Genomic DNA, 13143 nt, shown 5'->3' with positions numbered 1-13143 from the left:
CACCACTGTAGTGCTCGGAAATGGACTTTTATCTCATGTTCTCATTGTTCCAGGCACGCCGGCTGTACAAGCTGCACTCAAAAGGGCGTTAAAACTAAACCTGAGATTTGCATCTTTACACTCCTGACACAGCCACAGTAGGAAGAAAGGTCTGTAACAGCCATATAAACAGGGAAATATTGTTGCCTGTCCTGTTTGAACTGTTCTACACCTTACACTACCTGTTTTATCTGTGATGGGAAAGGAAACAAAACTACAGCTGTTAAAATTGCCAGGCAGATGCTGTGTGTTTCCTGAAGTCAAAAGCTAATCTAATGTACTTGCCTGTCAGCTGAGCATGCCCAGAGTAATCCAATTAGGATAATTAGAAGTAGCCAGAAGTGGTTTAGTGCACTGCTGCTCCAGTCCAACATTCAGGTGAGCTGCACAGTGCAGTGGATCTGTGTGCACCCCTCAGGGTGGAACTGCTTGGAAAACAAAGCAGATGCCCTTAAAAAACACCACCACCTTGTTTACTTCTTGCAATAATTAAACACCAGCTCAGGTAAATCCTATTCCCAGAATTCAGCAGCAAATGAATGTGCCCAGGTGGGCAAAAAGGCCAAAGGCTCCTGGCTTGTACCAGCCACAGCGTGGCCATGGGACCAGGGCAGTGACTGTCCCCTGGGCTGGCACTGCTGAGGCACCTCCAGTCCTGGGGGCAGCTCCGGGCCCCTCATGGAAAGGACATGCAGGGGCTGGAGCGTGTCCAGGGAAGGGAACAGAGCTGGGAAGGGGCTGGAGCCCCAGGAGTGGCTGAGGGAGCTGGGAAAGGGGCTCAGCCTGGAGCAAAGGAGGCTCAGGGGGGACCTTGTGGCTCTGCACAAGTCCCTGACAGGAGGGGGCAGCCGGGGGGGTCGGGCTCTGCTCGCAGGGAACAGGGACAGGAGGAGAGGGAACGGCCTCAGGCTGGGCCAGGGGAGGTTTAGATTGGATATTAGGGAAATTCCTTCATGGAAAGGGTTGTCCAGACCCCGCCAGTCCCTCCTCTCTCCAAGGGACATGCTGCCTCTGTTTGGAATGGGAGGAAGCAGGACTCCAATCCCTACACCAGAGAAAAGTTGCTCCTCAAACTCAGAAGACACAAAATTCACCTCTCTATGAGAGCTACACACAAAGTCCACCAGGATAAACAGATTTAAACAGGTTTTATTCATAAACTGTTTGGGGAAATGAGATTTACTGATATACAAAAAGTCAAGAAATGAACTGACTTTCTTCTGTTTGTGAATCCCTTCAGGCACGTTTATAAATTCCCACCATAATTGCTAAGGGAACAACACATCTCCACACATTTGACTGAGCCTGGGCTGTAATGAACATTGCATTTCGGAATTGTACAGAAACACACTCCTGTAGCCAACTTGCAACTAGCATTCCCAAAATTACTAGCTACATGCTACACAAACACTTTACAATGATAATCAAGAGGTACATTATTTCTCTCTTTTTTTATGCATTAACCCCGTAGGATGTGTACAATCAATCACAAATTCTATGGTTAATTTACACAGGTTTGTAGTCAAGCTTGGACTCCAGCTTCTTGGAATCAGCCACTTTCCTGACAGCTTTCATGAAATCTTCCTGAACTACGAAGTCATGATCGGCACGGATGGCAAACATCCCTGGGAGGGAGGATTTAACAGTGTGAAGACAGAACATGAAGTTTCACTCAAATCCAAATGAAAACAGATCCAGGTTACACTGTCTGCATGTGGACCTTCCCATGTCTTGGATGTTGGGAAGAGGAGGGAATTCACCTTTCTGAACTAGGGGATTACTAAAAAGAAAACTTGTTTAAACTCTGAGTGTGCATTTAGTGTGTTACTCAGCCTGTCCACGCAGGCAAACCCCGAATGCACAAATTTTCATGTGGAAAAAGCATAAAATAACATCCACTCTCCAGGCACACAGGTACCAAGAGCCCTGAACTCTCTGCAAAAAGGAGAAAAATGGGTACAATCACTGTTTCTGGAATGTAACTGGTTCTAATGAGACAGTGGGACACATCATGATCAGCCAACAAGTGGTTGGCTCAGATGAGCTCAAGTGAAATGTTCCAGCAGGATGTTTATGAGCTCCTGGGTTTAATCAAGAGAGGAACAGCTCCAAGGTTCAGCATTATCCAAGATTTAGCACATCCAAATGAAGAGTTAAGGAATTACCTGCTTCAGTACAGACATTTCTCAAGTCTGCTCCGTTGAAGCCATCTGAAAGTTTCACGATTGCTTCATAATCTGTTCATAAAACACCAATGCCCGTTAGGAATAAATCACCTTTCCCATTAGGGATGCCAATGAAATACATATCCAGCTACCAAACAGCCACTTGGATTTCAGTGCAAACAGAGAGCTGCCCACTGGGCTGATAAATTAACTGGAATCATCAGCTGTATCAGCCCTTCCATTAAAACAGAAATGTGTGGCAGCCAGAAGCTCATGTTATATAATTAAATCCCAAAGTTACCATCTTGTGGTTACAAGAATCAACATGAAGTGCAAAAACTCCATCAGTGCAATGTTCTTATCATTTAAATGATGTAAAAACCCAGAAAACTTATCTCCAAGTGATCATAACTCAGTCCCTTTCTACTTCCAACACTCCATCTAAGAAAGGCATTTAATTGTCTTAATATATTCAGCCTGATACTTTATGCACACATATTTACTAAGAGTGGCCATGGTTATAATTCAGTGGGAATCAATTTCTAATCCACTGTGTCTGTTGAGCCTCCAGCAAGTTCTGATTTTTGCAAGCTGCTTATTAAAATTATCAACTCCCTGGAAAACTTTTCAGTTTCCCTTCTGTATAAAATTCCAAACATTTGAACTGAATGTTTTTATCTCAGGAATCCAAAAACACCTAAAGATGAGAAGTTCTTCAGCTGTATTTTAATTCCATGTAGTACAATGTCATATAAAAATTCTTTTCGTAATTGGAAAGTTAAAAAAACCTAAGTGAGGGGACTAAGCAACGTTGAACAGTGCAAGGTTTGTGAGTTTAGGGTTTTCAGCAGACACCAGGATTGAAGCAGGAGAATCTCTTGCTGGAACCTGAGCAGGTTCTTACCTTTGGATTTTAATGCAACTCCCACCTCATTCTGCTGCTAAGTCCTGGCCTTCTTTTTGGGATATCAAAGCTGAGTATCACAGTCTTTCCATATCACATTCAGGAATTTAGCAAGGACCTGACACCTCACCTTGCTGAATGGCAGAAGGAATGATCCTACCCTGCTCCACTCCAGTGCCAAAGACATGAGAACAGGATGAAGTAGAATCCCACAATGGTTTGGGTTGGAAGGCATCTTCAAGACCATCTCCTTCCAACCCCTGCCATGGCCAAGGGCACCCTCCACTTGCTCCAAGCCCCGTCCAACCTGGCCTGGAACACTTCCAGGGATCCAGAGGCAGCCACAGCTTCTCTGGGCAACCAGGGCCCCACCACTCAGCCAAAAATTCCTTCTCAATATCCCATCTAACGGTGTCCTCTGGTGCTGCCTTGTCCTGCCACTTCTCCTGCCACTCCATGCCTTGTAAAAAGTTTCTCTCCAAGAACTTTACCTCAGGTTCACGATTAGCTTTGGAGCTCCTTCTCTCTCTTAGCCTGCAGTCACATGCAGGTTTAAGCCAACACTGCTGCTAAGAAAAGCAATGCCCATCCCTGGCCCTCCCCCAGCTCGCTCCTGCTCTCCCTGTGCTGAGCTGCAGCTGTTGATGCAGCCAGATGGTGACCGGGATCAGCTCCAGGGGCTGCAGGAATCGCTGCTGTCAGCACAGAGGGGGTGGGGGTGGCACGGGGCCCTGGGGCACTGCTGCACTCCCAGGCAGCCAGCACTGCTTTAAAAGCAAATCCCAGCCCCAGTTTCCTCCAGGAAAGCCGTGAGGAGTCACTGTGAAAGCAGGACTCTGGGCAGCTCAGAGTAACACAGTCCTTAAATAAACCTTCCCCGTTTTATCTTCTTATTCTCCCCTTATGTTCCTGAGAGAACAATCCACACCACACCCAGACAACCATTTTCCTTATGCCATCTCCAAACTCCCAAGGTTTCTCCCTGACTTCTAAAGATTGTTGCTTTCAGACTTCTTCATTAACAGTATTTGTTTCATTGAGGGGTGAATGAAAACACTCTGTACTTGCACTAAAAGCTGTGCCTTTAGAAACAGGAAACTGCCTGATGAGAACCACGTTGATTTTCCAGTTTCCAGCTGTGCTCCAAGGGTTTATATTCTGTTTTCCTTTTCAAAGACTTAACAACAGTTCAATCACGATGCATTAAAAAATAAAAGAAGTAGAATTCCAAGAGGGGAAGTTGTGTGGGCACAACAAAGAGTGTAAATGTGGGAATACAGTCAGAATCACTGTAACAACTCATCCTCTTCCCACTTTTACAAACAGCAGTAGGAATGACATCCAGGTTAACTCCCTACTTACCTATTTCACCATGTTTAGTGATAGGACCTGCGTGAATCTTCAAAATATCTAATCTGGCTTGCTCATTTGGCAGATCGATATCTAGAAAGAATTATAGCTTCAATAAAAGCAGAAACCCAGAATTCCCATGGGATATATCCTCCTTTCAGCCACTGGGAAGCAGAAACTCACGGATTTTTCTATCCAGCCTTCCGGGCCGCAGCAGGGCAGGATCCAAGGTGTCAGGTCTGTTTGTAGCCATGATCATTTTAACTCTGTGCAGAGTGTCAAATCCATCCATCTGATTCAACAACTAACAGGAAAAAGAACTTTGGTGTCAAACAACCCCAAACCTTCACAGTCTGATTTGTTTTCCTGCCTAAGTATTTTCACCAAGATGAAAAGCTCTGAATATAAGTCAAAAAAAAAAAAAAAATCCTACAAGGGCTCAAGCTCCCTGAATATTCCATTCCAAGCAATGAAGAGCTGAAGAGAGACACTGAAAATGCTTTGCCCAGAGAAAAGGACATTGAGAAAAGCTGAGCTCAAACATGAAACACTTGACTAAAACAATGAGGCAAAGAAAACACTGCAAGGACTAAAGGAGCCAATGGCTGCCTGACACATTTGGACTGTAGTGCACCAAGGCCAGGACATTCCAATTAGACTTGAAGAACAGCCTCTGGAATACTAATCCACACACAGGAAGGCGTTTCATTGTGAGCACTCAAAGCACTTTGATCACAGTGATTTCATTCTCTGTGGAAGGCAGACACATTCTTTTGAACCAGGCAAACTGTTTGCAAACACAGGCCAAGGAAGGTTCCCATTAGCTTCAGAATTCCTAACTGTCACCAGTGGTTTTAATATTCTCATCACACGACCCAGTTTACCAAAGCAATTAACACAGAAACAAAGAAATACAACTGCTCCTCCTAGCTTTGAAAAGCCAACTCTAACACTCCAAAACTGTTACAGACAAGAGTCTTTGGGACTAAAAGGGTTAGAAAGGGGGCCCTCCAACCTTCAAAGACGCAGGGAGCAGCAGTAAGCAAAGGAAAATATCCCAAATAATTACAGCAGTTTATAAGATTCAATTAATATCCACATTGAACTCATGGCTGAGTTATCAGGATGTGCAGCTGCCTTTTGTAAAAGCAGCACTTAGTTCACTTCTAGTTTAAGATTATGAACCCAGAAAACATTCTGCCAAGCCAGAAACCAGGTAACAATTCACAGCTGTATTATATTTAACGTGGCTGTTCAGGACACAGTCAGGAACTGGACACTCACCTCCATCAGAGTCCTCTGAATTTCTCTGTCAGCTGATGTGCCTTCGGAAAAGCGGCGCCCACCTGCAGCACACCAAATCATCAGTTCAGGTATTTGCCTTTTGCCTCTTAAACAGGGGGGAATTGGCTTTATAGCTGATTTCAGCCTTAAAAGGAGAGCCCAGCCACTCCCCCAAACCATGAGCCTTACCAATAGCATCGATCTCATCCATGAAAATGATGCAGGGCTGATGATCTCTGGCATAATTGAACATCTCTCGGATCAGCCGAGCGCTCTCGCCGATGTATTTGTCCACTATGGAACTCGACACCACCTTGGGAAGCACAGAGGACATGGATGAGGAGGCTGGAGAGCAAACAGACCCTATGTGTGTGAGGGCACTGCCATTACACACCTTGAGGAAGTTGCAATCCAGCTGGCTGGCAACTGCTCTGGCCAAAAGGGTTTTTCCTGTACCTGGACAGACAAGAGATTGAAGCTGTTTGATTACTAGCTCAACACTGCCTGCCAGTGACTTGGGAAAGAGGGGAAAAAAGAAAGGGAAAGGGAGAAAAGGAAAGGGAGAAAAGGAAAGGGAGAAAAGGAAAGGGAGAAAAGGAAAGGGAGAAAAGGAAAGGGAGAAAAGGAAAGGGAGAAAAGGAAAGGGAGAAAAGGAAAGGGAGAAAAGGAAAGGGAGAAAAGGAAAGGGAGAAAAGGAAAGGGAGAAAAGGAAAGGGAGAAAAGGAAAGGGAGAAAAAAGGAAGGGGAGAAAAGGAAGGGGAGAAAAGGAAGGGGAGAAAAGGAAGGGGAGAAAAGGAAGGGGAGAAAAGGAAGGGGAGAAAAGGAAGGGGAGAAAAGGAAGGGGAGAAAAGGAAGGGGAGAAAAGGAAGGGGAGAAAAGGAAGGGGAGAAAAGGAAGGGGAGAAAAGGAAGGGGAGAAAAGGAAGGGGAGAAAAGGAAGGGGAGAAAAGGAAGGGGAGAAAAGGAAGGGGAGAAAAGGGAGAAAAGTAAAAAGAAAAGGGGGAAGGGGGAAAAGGGGGAAAAGGGAGAAAAGGGGGGAAAGGGGAAAAGGGGAAAAGGGGAAAGGAGAAAGAAAACAGAGAGGAGAGAGGGAAGAGAGAGGGAAGAGAGAGGGAAGAGAGAGGGAAGAGAGAGGGAAGAGAGAGGGAAGAGAGAGGGAAGAGAGAGGGAAGAGAGAGGGAAGAGAGAGGGAAGAGAGAGGGAAGGAAAAGGAAAAAACAGAACGGAAAGGGAGAAAAGGAGAAATAAAGCAAGCTCTTGCCACAGTCTGAAAGCCACAACCAACCACTGGTTCCCCTTTGCTGAGACTCACCAGGGGGGCCGTAGAGCAGGCAGCCTTTTGGAGGGATGATTCCCACACGCTGGAATAATTCTGGGTTTGTAAGTGGCAGTTCAATGACCTGTGAAGGAACAGAGAACAAACTGAGACTCTGTGGTTTAAAACAGTTAATGGTGCACCTGCCAGCCTGTTTTTCATGTATCTGCATTTTTATTTATTGGCAGCATTTTTGTGTGAGGAACAGTTAAGTAAGAAAATGTCAGAGATCCTATGGATCAATCCACACCCCTGCCCTGGCTCTGCAATGGCTGGTTCCTCTCAATGCTCTCTGCTCAAATCACATCCCTACTATCTTAATTCCACTCCCCAAAACAATCCTGGTGGTTTTTGAGCAATATTCCAGTCTGTTTTGCTGGCCCTCCCACTTGACTTCATGGCATTCCCACAGCTAAAGGGTCTCAGATCCTTTAAATCCTCTTCACTATAGGATTATCTTCATTTTAGTCCCAATCCAAGCACTTTAAATGAAGCATGGAAAGCACTAATCTGAGAGGATCCTTGAACAGCCTGATGGTAGTGTAGGACAAACATCAAAAAGGTGGTTTTGCCCTGAAAAGCTTCACTCAGAGCATTTATCAGTGTCTGGTGGGGGGTTTGAGGCACTGGGTACCTCCCGTAACTCCCGGATTTGTTCCGACAACCCTCCGATCTCGGAATAGGAAACATCTCCTGGGTCTTCATGAGACATGTTATAAACCAGTGGATCCACCTCCCTGGGCAAGTATCTGGAAAACAAGAGTTAAGAGGAGATGTTTTTCACTGTGCAGACACATTGGTAAATTTATAAAGTTATTTCCATCAGTTCTACAGCAGTATGAAAATTATTTCTTCTCTTCCCACCTTATGTGCTGAAAAAAACCAGGAAAAAACCCAAACCTAGCAAACTTTTTGAAGTTTTAAAACACAGCTTAAAAAATGGCTGAAAATACCATAGTTATTTTTCTAAAGGACATCCAATTACTTTTAAAACCATATAAAATAGACACACTACTCTTCCCTCAAAATAACTGTCCTTATTTAAGCATTGCTTCGCAGAAAATGTTTACAAAATATTACAGAACTGATTATTCCAAGCTTTGTGTAATGTTTTCCCCCCTTTTTATGATGAGAAGAGCACAATCCTACCTCATAATAGTCAGAGTGGTCATGTCCAGAGCAACTCTTGTCCCTGGCTTCAGCTTACTCTTGTCAAGCTAGCCCCAAAAAAAGGAATTCTGTTAGAACCCCACTCCAACACAATCCCTCATTTTAGCCAAGAGGTTCACTGGAGTTTGCACTCCTTGCTGCATCCCACACAAGTAAAAACAAGGCTACTGTGTGACACACCAAGCAGTCATTAACTCACCTCCACCACTTTTAAAATAAAGATTATTTTCTAGTCCATCATTAATTTTTAATTTTACTGCTGTCCATCTGACTGGATCAGCGGGATCTAATCCTCCCCTCTGCTCCACACAGAAACAGCTGTTTCAGAGTAACTGAACAATCCTCACAAAAAGTTGCACATTTTCCTGTGTCATTACTTCCCACCTTTGAAGTCAGCTGTTTGATTATTCTCTTTCACCTCGGATGCCTCCTCTCCTGCCTCAGCAGTTTTTGTCTGCTTATTCCATTTTAATGGGATTTTTAAACACATTCTAGTACACCCTGCTAAACCCTGCTGGAATTAAAAGAGTTTCTCACCTTGTCTTTCAAAAACTAATTTCTCCTGAGCTTTAAGGACAAGGACACAGCCCATGCTGGATGGGATATTGGGAAGGAATTCCTGGCTGGGAGGGTGGTGGGGCCCTGGCACAGGGTGCCCAGAGAAGCTGGGGCTGCCCCTGGATCCCTGGAAGTGTCCCAGGATAGTCTGGACAGGGCTTGGAGCCACCTGGGACAGTGGAAGGTGTCCCTGCCCATGGCAGGGGGTGGGACTGGACGTGCTTTTAAGGTCCCTTCCAACACAAACCATTCTGGAATTCTGGGACATGGCATCTGCACAACAAGGATTCCAACAACCCTTTTCCAGGATTCCTGGAAGCTTCCCATTGCCCCTGCTGGGGGATTTATAAGGTCCCTTGCCACGTGGGTTCTTGACCCTCCGGCAGGGTTTAGGATCAAGCAGTCCCTCTTCCCTTACTGGGTCACTACTAAGGCCTCTTTCCAGCTCCCTTATCCAAAGAACTTTGTAACAGCTTGGAATTCTCTCAGATTCAACTCTGCCCAACAGATTTAAGCTATACTGCAGTGAGAAGAAAACAAAGAGAAACCACTTGACCTTCTTAGCTAATGCACTTGAGAAAGGGAAGTAATTTTGCTCCCAGTTAAACAGCCTTGCTCTCCTCCCTCCTGAGCAGCAGCAGCTCAGCCACGAGGGCTTTGATCAAAAACTCGTCCTTCTAGTCCGGGAGAAATTGTTTGTCTTTGATATTTTGACATTTTGAAAACAATCGGGGTATTTTTTTTTTTTTTGAGCCTCTGGTAGCAAATCAAGGATCTTTTAAGATAAAAGAGTGTTTTTAGTGAAGAATAAACTCCAAAGTGTTGCAATGCCAGGTTCATCCAAGGACAACCTATTCCTTAAGATTCACCTCTGTTTCAACACAGAATATCAAGATTACCTCACATGCCCCACAGTGGAATTAAGTTTACTTATGTCTCAAAATTCTGTAATGAACATCTGTTTCTCTCCAGAAAGAGAAAAAAAAAATACAGATATGGATAAAAATAATGGCTTCAAACAGACAGAGAGTAGGGTTATATGGGATATTGGGAACTGGGAATTCTGCCCTGTGAGGGTGGTGAAGCCCTGGCACAGGGTGCCCAGAGAAGCTGTGGCTGCCCCTGGATCCCTGGAAGTGTCCAAGGCCAGGTTGGACAGGGCTTGGAGCAGCCTGGGCTAGGGGAAGGTGTCCCTGCCCATGGCAGAGGTGGAATGGGATGGGCTTTAAGCTCCCTTCCAACCCAAACTGCTCCATGATTATGAAATATACTGAAATAATATTAAATCTAAAGTTCAGCACTATGACAGCAACAGTGACATTATACAATTATCAATTTTCATAATAATCAATTTTCAGAGAGTCCAAAATCAGGCAGAAGGACAGAGTTTTGACTCAATCAAAAGAATAAAACACATGCAAGGTCCCAAGAATGCTGTGGACTGTTTTGTCTCCAGGAGGAAGTTACACCAACACCACCTACAAAGGGAGAGGGGAGCAGGAAACACCTTACCCCACCAAGGACCCAGTGGATGAAATGCAATGCTAATACTCCAGACTAAAAACAATTTTAATAAATATTCACACAGATCAATTCACCTGACGGCGACAGCCAACCACGTATCTTGGTCCATTTGTTGCCTTCACAATGACTGGAGAGAGAAAATTAGAGGAAAAACCCAAATTTACTCAATTCACCCTCTGAGTGGTGTTTCTGACCTATCCAGAATGCTTTTATGCCAATAATCTGATCACCAATATTTTAATTCTTTACTTCTCCATAACTTTAACAAGATTTAAACCTCAAAAGCTTATTATTTTGTGACTGCCCCATCCCTGGAAGTGTTCCATGCCAAGCTGGACAAGGCTTGGAGCAGCCTGGGAGAGTAGAAGGTGTCCCTGCCCATGGCAGGGGTTGGAATGAGATGGGCTTTAAGGTCTCTTCCAACCCAAACCATCCCATGATTCCATGACTTTCACAATCTCAGAGAATGTAACAGTTCAGCATACTTACATTTCTCCTCTGTCAGCTGTTTAAGAACCTCGCCAACAATCTGCAAAAGAGCAAATCCAGCATTAGCCTAGAGAGAAATTAACATTGCAGAGCTCAGACACACAGAGAAAACCTCCCTAACCCAAACACTCAGTTCCTGATGTCAAGGTCTCTGTTTGTTTTACCTGGACTGTCCCCACTTTCTCTTTCTTGATGCCAAAAATGGATTTAAAGGTTACTTCCAGGCAGATTCACTGTCAACAAGCAGCACAGGATGCCAACACCTCGTTTCTCTCACATACCTGCCCAACGCTCTGCAAGGCCTTGAGATCATTTTCTGACTTCTCATACTGCTTGGTGAGCTCTTTCAGCTGTTCCCTTACTAGAAAAGGACAGAAACACGGGATTTTGGTAACCTTCAACCCCACAAGAACACGGGGCCTGACCCTTTTCCAGCAGCAAAGCACAGGAAAAGCAAGACTGTGGGACACCAGCAAACCCAGCAAATGACCCTTGTGCGAGTGTGGAGAAGGGAATGGAGCTGGGGAAGGGGCTGGAGCAGCAGGAGCAGCTGAGAGAGATGAGGGGGCTCAGCCTGGAGAAAAGGAGGCTCGGGGGAACCTTCTGGCTCTGCACAACTCCCTGGGTGCAGCCAGAGGTTCGGGCTCTGCTCGCAGGAAAAAGGGACAGGACAAGGGGAAACGGCCTCAAGATGTACCGGGGAGATTTAGACCGGACATTAGAGAAAATTTCTTCATGGAAAGGGTGGTCAGTCACTGGGGAAGGGCTGCTGATGGCAGTGGTGGACTCCCCATCCCTGGAGGTGTCCAAGCAATGGCTGGACGTGAGAGTGCTCTCGTCTATTGACAAGGCGGTGACAGTCCCAGGTTGTTCTCGATGATCTTCTCAAGCCTAAATGATTCTGTGACGCTCCGGAGCCCTTCCAAGGGGACCGGGACTCAGCCCTTCCTCTGGAAGCACCCACCGCCGTCCACCCCCCGCTCCCCGGGGCCCGACCAGGCCCATGACGAAGCGCGGGCCGAGCCGCGGCCGCCGCGCTCTCTCCCGGGGCTCCGCGGGGCGCTCAGCGGCGCCCACCCCCGATCCCCTCACCGCCCGCCGTGCCCGCGCTCACACTCCTTGAGGCGGCCGTCGATCTCCTTGTGCTCCAGCAGCTTCTTGCGGTAGTCCTGCAGCGCCTTGTCTCTGGGGTCCGCCATGACGAGCAGCCGCCGCTCATAGGGAATGCCGGGAAGGGCCATGGCGGCGGGGGGGCGCTCCCGCCCGGCCCTCAGCGCCGCGCAGCGCCCCCTGCCGCCGCGGAGGACAGCGGCCTGTCGCGACACGCGGCTGCTGTCGTGAGGGGCCGCGCGCGGCGGGACCATCAGCTGCGATAGGCGCGGGCTGTGCCTTGGAGGGGAGCTTAAAGATACCTCGTTCCACCCCCTTCCACCACACCTCCCGCTGTCCCAGGCTGCTCCAAGCCCCAATGTCCAGCCTGGCCTTGGACACTGCCAGGGATCCAGGGGCAGCCACAGCTGCTCTGGGCACCCTGTGCCAGGGCCTGCCCACCCTCCCAGGGAACAATTCCTTCCCAATATCCCATCTAACCCTGCCCTCTGGCAGTGGGAAGCCAAGAAAAATGTTGGGATTTCACTCCCTTCCCGTGGCTCTGCAAGGGACCTACAACAGAGATGAGCTGCTCCCCCAAATCTTGCTTTACCCCGGGAAATCATCCCAAAATATGTGCCAGGGAAGGCTGCTGGCATGGGAAGCCTTTTGGCTGCTGTCACCGCTGGGGAGGGATCAGACACCTTCTCCTCGTGCTGTGCCTCAGAGTGGATGTACTCCGGGTGAAACCCAGGTTTGGTGTCCTAGAATCCCTTAATGATTTGGGTCGGAAGGGACCTTAAAGACCATCCAAGCCCCTGCCATGGGCAGGGACACCTTCCATTATCTCAGGTTGCTCCAAGCCCCATCCAGCCTGGCCTTGAAAACTTCAAGGAGGGGGCAGCCACAAAATAATAAGCTTTTGTAATTTAAATCTGGTTAATGATTTGGAGGAGCAAAGAATTAAAATATTGGTGATCAGATTATTGGCAGAAAAACACACTGGGTAGTTCAGAAACGCCACTCAGAGGGTGAATTGAGTAAATTTGGGTTTTTTCTCTAATTTTCTCTCTCCAGTCATTGTGAAGGCAACAAATGGACCAAAATACATGGTTTGCTGTCAGAGGTAAGTTTATCTGTGTGACTACTCATTAAAAATTTGCTTTGGTCTGGAATATTAGCATTGCATTTCATCCACTGGGTCCTTGGTGGGATGTTCTCTTCTTCTTCAATATGCACACCACCATTTTACACTGG

General features: G+C 46.7%; 1 protein-coding gene across 1 annotated transcript; it reads right to left on the bottom strand.

The window, feature by feature from the left end:
* Positions 1-1170: 1170 nt before the first annotated feature.
* Positions 1171-12042, bottom strand: PSMC6 (proteasome 26S subunit, ATPase 6). Its single transcript, XM_048305780.1, has 14 exons — positions 11912-12042; positions 11079-11158; positions 10798-10837; positions 10383-10435; positions 8206-8273; positions 7691-7805; positions 7054-7141; positions 6137-6198; positions 5932-6055; positions 5743-5804; positions 4642-4762; positions 4471-4551; positions 2205-2276; positions 1171-1664 (listed from the first exon to the last, which is right to left on the bottom strand). The coding sequence occupies exons 1-14, from the start codon at positions 12036-12038 to the stop codon at positions 1546-1548; spliced, it is 1212 nt and encodes a 403-aa protein (XP_048161737.1). The 5' UTR covers positions 12039-12042; the 3' UTR covers positions 1171-1545.
* Between the last annotated feature and the right edge of the window lie 1101 nt (positions 12043-13143).

Source organism: Corvus hawaiiensis, chromosome 6, assembly GCF_020740725.1.
Source record: "Corvus hawaiiensis isolate bCorHaw1 chromosome 6, bCorHaw1.pri.cur, whole genome shotgun sequence".
NCBI lineage: Eukaryota > Metazoa > Chordata > Aves > Passeriformes > Corvidae > Corvus > Corvus hawaiiensis.
This window is presented reverse-complemented; position numbering and strand designations above follow the sequence as displayed.

Bases quoted from the DNA above. Each gene is read 5' to 3' on its own strand.
- PSMC6 (XM_048305780.1), bottom strand. From the start codon at position 12,038: ATGGCCCTTCCCGGCATTCCCTATGAGCGGCGGCTGCTCGTCATGGCG. The intron at 10,838-11,078 runs GTATGTGAGAGA...GCTCTTTTGCAG, and splicing joins CCTTGCAGAGCGTTGGGCAG to ATTGTTGGCGAGGTTCTTAA. The intron at 1,665-2,204 runs GTAATTCCTTAA...CCTCCCTCCCAG, and splicing joins AAATGTCTGTACTGAAGCAG to GGATGTTTGCCATCCGTGCC.